The sequence below is a fragment of the Micropterus dolomieu genome, linkage group LG22 (assembly GCF_021292245.1).
Source record: "Micropterus dolomieu isolate WLL.071019.BEF.003 ecotype Adirondacks linkage group LG22, ASM2129224v1, whole genome shotgun sequence".
Taxonomy (NCBI): Eukaryota; Metazoa; Chordata; class Actinopteri; order Centrarchiformes; family Centrarchidae; genus Micropterus; species Micropterus dolomieu.
The window spans coordinates 1587248-1593253 of NC_060171.1; the positions used below are offsets into that span (position 1 = coordinate 1587248).

Below are 6006 nucleotides of genomic sequence, written 5' to 3' on the forward strand. Positions count from 1 at the left end.
CTGCCTCTTAGATTTCTGTTACATTTAAAGGTTTCGAACCACTGTGAAGTTGATTATTTATTTCCACTCTGGTCCTTCACTCAGGATCCAGAGGCGTCTTTTTACTCAGTTTCACCCAGTCCAGTCAAATATTATTTTTATACAGCACATTTCATCCATGGGCGTCTGGTAATTTCTTGACGCAGGGGGAACTGCGTCAAGAAATTGTTACTGTTACTGTTTGGTGCTGCACGTTTTTGGGTCATTTTAGAATCAGCAGCTTGTTTTTTTTAGCCTAAGTTACATTTTTTGGACAATTCATATTTGTTTCTTTTATATTTTACTTTCATTGTATGTTTTCTTAATGTGCAAATAAACTTTTTTAAAGGCATTTTCATTTGTTATTTAACTGCAAGCTATGTTTCAAAACCGTTTTTCTAACAAATTATGCTTCAGAAAAGTGGTGGGGACATGTCCCCAGCGTCCCCAGTGTAAATGACAGACTGCATTGAGTGTAAGCTCAATGTGTTTCAAAATGAAAAAAACAAAAGTATACCACTATATACCAGACTAATCCTAAATGAGCTAATACCAGTAAAAGGTTTGGACTCTTTAATGGTTCCTCTCCATTTTCACTATTTTCTACTTTGTAGATTAATACCAAAGGCATCAAAACTATGAAATAACACATATGGGACCATGCAGCAAACAAAAAAGTGCCAAACTGCCTGTTGCCAGAGTTGGTAGTATTTGTTGGGCTCGCTCTTAACAACCAGGGGTTTGCTTAGGGACCATCAATAAATTACTAATGTGATAATAATGTCATGGAAAAATCTGATTTTTTAAAATTATTATTAAGTTTTATTTTCAATAGATTCATAGATTCCATGTTATGTGACCCAGAGATTCCAAACCTGTACCGAACTGTAGTATCACACAGGGCAAACGAGTCACACACCTTTGCACTAAATTTGAGTGCATGTTCCATTTTATGTTAATTAACATAATTATTATTAATATTTATATTTTAAAAAGCTTTTATTTCAATAGCTTTCAAATCATATGACCCAGGTACTCCAACCCTCTGCTGAATTGTAGTACTACGCTGGGAAAACGAGAAACACACCTTTGCACTAAATTTGAGTGCATATTCTATTTTATAATAATTTGTGTTTTGAAAAAAGAGCTTTGACTGCATACGAAAGAAAGAATAAGAAAATTACAAGATAATAGTTGTGAAAAATAGCTTTAGGTTTTAAAGTGATTTCTATATAATTGTATTAATGTTCAGATGTTTCTGTTTAACTGTGCATATGTTTGGCTTTTATTGTGAAGAAAATCTGAAGCTATTGTTTTGAAAAGCGGAACTCGCGATGTTTACATGTTAGCATTTCCGCTCCCTGCCGAAGCTAACAGCTGGCAGCTAACAGAGGACAGCTAGATGCTCTCCCGGTCAGGTTTTACCGTAACCGGTAGTTTTATCAGGTTAATACCGAAATATTTTGTGACGTTAAACCGCTTATGTGACGTCGTCCCGGTAAACGTGCCTCCTCTGTCCGGTGTTCACGGGTTAACGTTGAGAAGTTACTGCAGACAAATGCCTAAAAAAGAGAAAGCGGTGAGTTGTTAGATTCGTGAACCAGGTCACACTGGTCTTTTTCATTTTCCTATCTACACACCAATGTTACAAACGACTTTCACTATGATTTAATTCCTGTACGTCAATATCAGCCAAACACCACTTCCATTAGGGAGAAAAACAAAACACTTCTGCTAAATACACTTTAAGCAAAACTTTTCAGCTTTCATTAAAGCCTTTCAAGGTAAATGTAAATTACAGTGTGTGTGTTGGTTATAAGTAACGCTACTTGAGTGTGAAGGCTTATGAACAGGGTCTCTGCAGCCTGTTGGAAGAAGTATTAATTACTAAAATACTTATTTATATCCATTCAAGGTACAGATCATGCATTCATAGTGCACCTCATTACACTAACAAGAGAACACAATCTGACAAATTGCCCCTTTACTCATATGTAATATGTAAATATCATATGTGGTCCAGGTGCAGCCAGTTCTGAAATATGGTGTTAATATGTACAGCTACAAACCTGCGCTGAGGTATAGCGCTTGAGTAAACTTGTTTTATATTCCTTAAGGCCAAGTTATACTTCTTCGCCAAATACACGCAGTACCCTGACGTGCAGCTCACCACAAATGTAGCTGCACGCCCCTGCGATGCAGAAGGAAAGAGCTGTGATTGGTCGGCTTGGCAGCATCCATAGACAGGATATTACTGGACGAAGCCACCCCGCTGATTTGAACGGAGAGCAGTAAAGCCAGTTTTGGACCAATAAAATACTACTACAGGGCTACTTCCTGTTGTGTAACCGTGGTTTAATGACGTAGAACAACGGCAGAAACACCGTAATTCTGGTAGATCCACCAACAAAAAGTTTCATGGCTCAGTGTGTTTGTCTGACTCGGATCGTCACTGATTAATCAGCACACCTACGAGGTTCACCTGTGAAACACCAACGCAGCGTCACTGATGGCCGAATAGTTTTTTTAGATTGCCGAGAGCTGATCTAAGCAACACTGTTACATCTCTCATGTGCGACAGGGTGTCACAGGGTTTTGACGTCATTTTTGGGCCTACGTGGATCCCTCCATGCAGGCTTTGGTCGGCTTGGTAGCATCGCGTTTCCGGTGTGACACCAAAATGTGTGACCTATCAGATTCTGTGACCCAAATGGGAAGTGAAGCGGCAGAGGCTTTGTAGACGAAGTGAACGGTTGTAGCTTGGTTGGGTTTAGGCACCAAAACTACTCAGTTATGGTTTATAGGCAATGAAAGTACTCGGTTATGGTTAGGAAAACATCGTCGTTTGGGTGTAGTCACAGAATCTGATAGGTCACAGATTTTGGTGTCACACCGGCTTGTCCTTCTTCTTCTTCTGCCGGTTCAACAGTCGTACACGCCATCTCCTCCGACGCCTTCTCTCGTTTCTGCGTGTTTGTAATTTAACTAAAAGTAACTGCTGTTCAACATCGATCAGCTTCGACTCCAACATGATCCGAAGAAGGACAAACTCAACATAGTGGGACATAGAAACCCCAACGCCAACTAGCGTTTTGGCGGTGTAACTGAAGAGCGACGCAGACACCAAGGCACAAGTATAGATGCTCACGACTCGACGCAGAAGTATAACTTGGCCTTTATTGATTACTTGGTGCAGCTCTAGCAAATACAAGATGTTGTGGTGCTGATCACTTCAGACGCTCTCGTATTGCCATGTCTGAAAGTTGGGAACCCATTTGACGTAACACCACCACAGATCAGATTAAAAATCAGCTATGGCGTAGACTCGGTGCAGAAGACTATAACTAACGCTTCATGCTGTTACACCAGGTGAAAAGACAGCCGGCTGGCGGTGGAGCGGCAGAGGCAGGGGCGTCTTGTCCGGTGGCCCGAGACAAAAGCGGTGCTGTTACCATAACGGTGCACGCGAAGCCCGGGTCCAAACACAGCAGCATCACAGGTCACCCTCGCACTGCTTATTTGTTGTTGTCTCCACCTGAAAGACAAGTTTGATCAACTCAAACCGGTTCTGTGCTTCTACTCTTGCAGAGGTTTCTGCAGAGGCGGTGGGAGTCGCCATCGCAGCACCTCCGACGGACGGAGAAGCAAACACTGAGCTCATTCGGTACCTGGCTGAAGTCCTGGACCTGAAGAAAAGTCACATCTCTCTCGACAAGGTTTCCGAAACTTATTAACATTCACCTCCACTTCAAGAGACGGTGTTTAGTCAGGTATGGTGTGAAGGCGTGTTCAGACTGAATGAAGGACATTTTAAGGAAGCACGGGTGTACGGGCAGACGCAAAAGTCCCAGCTCAACTCGACTCTACTCGCCTTTCCATCGGGCAAATCTGGTATCTGGTAGGTTTTTTGGTATCGCCTCCTTCGAGGTTCCAAGCAAGGCGAGGCGATGCCAAAAGGTGACGTGAACACACTGCTACCAACTACTGATTGGTCAGAGAGAATCTTCACTATTCACTGTCATTATTGTGGGCGCCAGACAGGGTGTTGTATTGTATTGTTATTTTGGCAACACATAAAACCACAGCGGTGGTCGAGTGAGGAGGTGCAGATGCGTCACGTTGAAGATTGCGTCACGGCAGTTTCGTGCAGCGTGGCTACGATGACCAGCTACATTGACAGGGTACTTTATCTGTAATGGAAAACAGAGGACGGGGCACCAAAAGCGAGTCCAGGAGAGGTGCGGCGGGTTTAGCCTTGAAAACAAGGATCTGTATCTAGATTTCCTGGTTGTTTGGAAATCCGTCTGAGCTTTCACACACTGTGTCAGTGCCTGTTAGCTCGCTGCTATAACTAGCGACAGACATCTAAAGTCTGTACCGTCACAACCACCGGCTGGTGTTATGGCTTGTAAAGACAAACCCGAAAACAGCCAAGCAGTAAAGTTTGAAGTAGAAATAAATCTGCTTTGTATTCAGTCTTAACACACCTTGAACCCTGCCTCCTTCCCCTTCTTTATCCTCCCTTTTCTAAACTCTCTTATCCTCACAACTTTACCTGCTTCAACTCATTGGTGGCTTCTTCTTTTTTTTGCCTCCTCACATTTCCCCTGCCTCGTTGAAAGACTTTGTCCTCCCTAAATGTACCTCTTGCAGGGCTCCAGGTCCAGAGACAAACTCGTCAAAGTGGACTCCTCTCTGAGTCCGGAGGAGGTGCTGAGGAGGCTCAGGGAGGCTGCCGGCTGACAGGAGGGACGGAGGAGGTGGACGGAGGCTGAAACAGGCTGCAGGCCCTCAAGAGGACAGAGGAGGTTCTTATTCTATTGCATTTGCAAAACAAAGTGAAGAGTGTGAAGTGTTCCCTGCAGCCAAAGGAGACTGAAAACACGGACAACAAGTAATTAATTATATAATAAATTATTGTGCTGTCCTCATGTATGTTTCACAGCTGGACCAGGATGGGTACTGGGACACCAACATCACCATGGAAACCAACCATTCCCCTAACCAACCACCAGAGAGCAGGGAGGCGTCTCCATCCCTGGACCTGCAGGAGCTTCAGGAGAGACGCTGCAGACGTGACGTTCACGTGTTGGGAAGTTTAAAGTGACTCGTGTTAAAAAGTTTTTGGGGTTTTTTTCTGCTTGTCATTTGGTTGAACGACCTGTTGACCTTTTTAAATAAACACATTATGGATCTGTATCATAAAATCCTAACAGTCTTAAATTTTGTGTTTTCTCCAAGATGAGATTTGATTAAAGGCAAACTTAAAGTCAGAAGGGAAACAGTATGTTTAAGGAAAAACATTATTCCCACTCGAGGTTTTACAAGGACATATTAAATGAATATTGATATATACTGGATGTAAACACGGCTGTAACGTAGCAGCAGGTGGCGCTGTGTTGCTGTTAATGTGGCTGTGAGATCTGCAAGGGAGTGAAGAACAAGGAGGAGGAGCTGATGATGGAAACACTAAACATACTTTATTATTGACTGTCTGAGAAGATTTAAATAATTTTGTAGTGAGTTTGTCAAGCTCAGCTCCAACGGTGTCATATCACTTAGTACATTTACTTAAGTACAACTTGTATTTTCTTTACTCAAGTATTCCCTTCTTTGGTACTTTATACGTCTTCTCCACGAAATCTCAGAGGAAATTTTTGTACTTTTTAACACCACCACAGTTATTTGACAGCTGCTGCAGTTACTTTGCGGATTAAAATGTAATACACTCTCATAGTTTTTATTCTGATTCATTATTATAGATTAAATTACCCAATACTTCAGCCATGCATTGCTCCATGATCCAGGTCTGTCGTGCCCTTTAAGGTGATTTCAGCAGTGGACAGGGGTCAGCGTGGGCACCCTGACTGGTCTGCAGCTAAGGAACAAACAGGGATGCACTTTGTGTTCTGACACCTTTCTATCAGAACCAGCATCAACCTTTTCAGCAGTTTGACCTACAGCAGCTCGTCACGGTCCAGCCTTTGC

The 6006-nt window shown here is 42.7% G+C and overlaps 1 protein-coding gene across 2 annotated transcripts; it reads left to right on the forward strand.

Annotated features, from left to right (window-relative positions):
* Positions 1 to 1369: 1369 nt before the first annotated feature.
* On the forward strand, positions 1370 to 5225 carry lg22h15orf40 (linkage group 22 C15orf40 homolog). Of its 2 annotated transcripts, none has more exons than XM_046037647.1 (5): positions 1370 to 1597; positions 3388 to 3517; positions 3607 to 3734; positions 4672 to 4826; positions 4973 to 5225. In XM_046037647.1, the coding sequence occupies exons 1-4, from the start codon at positions 1421 to 1423 to the stop codon at positions 4759 to 4761; spliced, it is 525 nt and encodes a 174-aa protein (XP_045893603.1). In that variant the 5' UTR covers positions 1370 to 1420; the 3' UTR covers positions 4762 to 4826; positions 4973 to 5225. The 2 variants fall into 2 exon arrangements, with proteins under 2 accessions (XP_045893603.1, XP_045893602.1); XM_046037646.1 differs by having other exon boundaries at positions 1371 to 1597; positions 4964 to 5225.
* Positions 5226 to 6006: the final 781 nt, after the last annotated feature.

Coding starts and splice junctions, on each gene's coding strand:
- lg22h15orf40 (XM_046037647.1), top strand. CDS start 1,421: ATGCTCTCCCGGTCAGGTTTTACCGTAACCGGTAGTTTTATCAGGTTA. Junction 1,598..3,387: donor TGCCTAAAAAAGAGAAAGCG/GTGAGTTGTTAG, acceptor CTGTTACACCAG/GTGAAAAGACAGCCGGCTGG. Junction 3,735..4,671: donor GTCACATCTCTCTCGACAAG/GTTTCCGAAACT, acceptor TACCTCTTGCAG/GGCTCCAGGTCCAGAGACAA.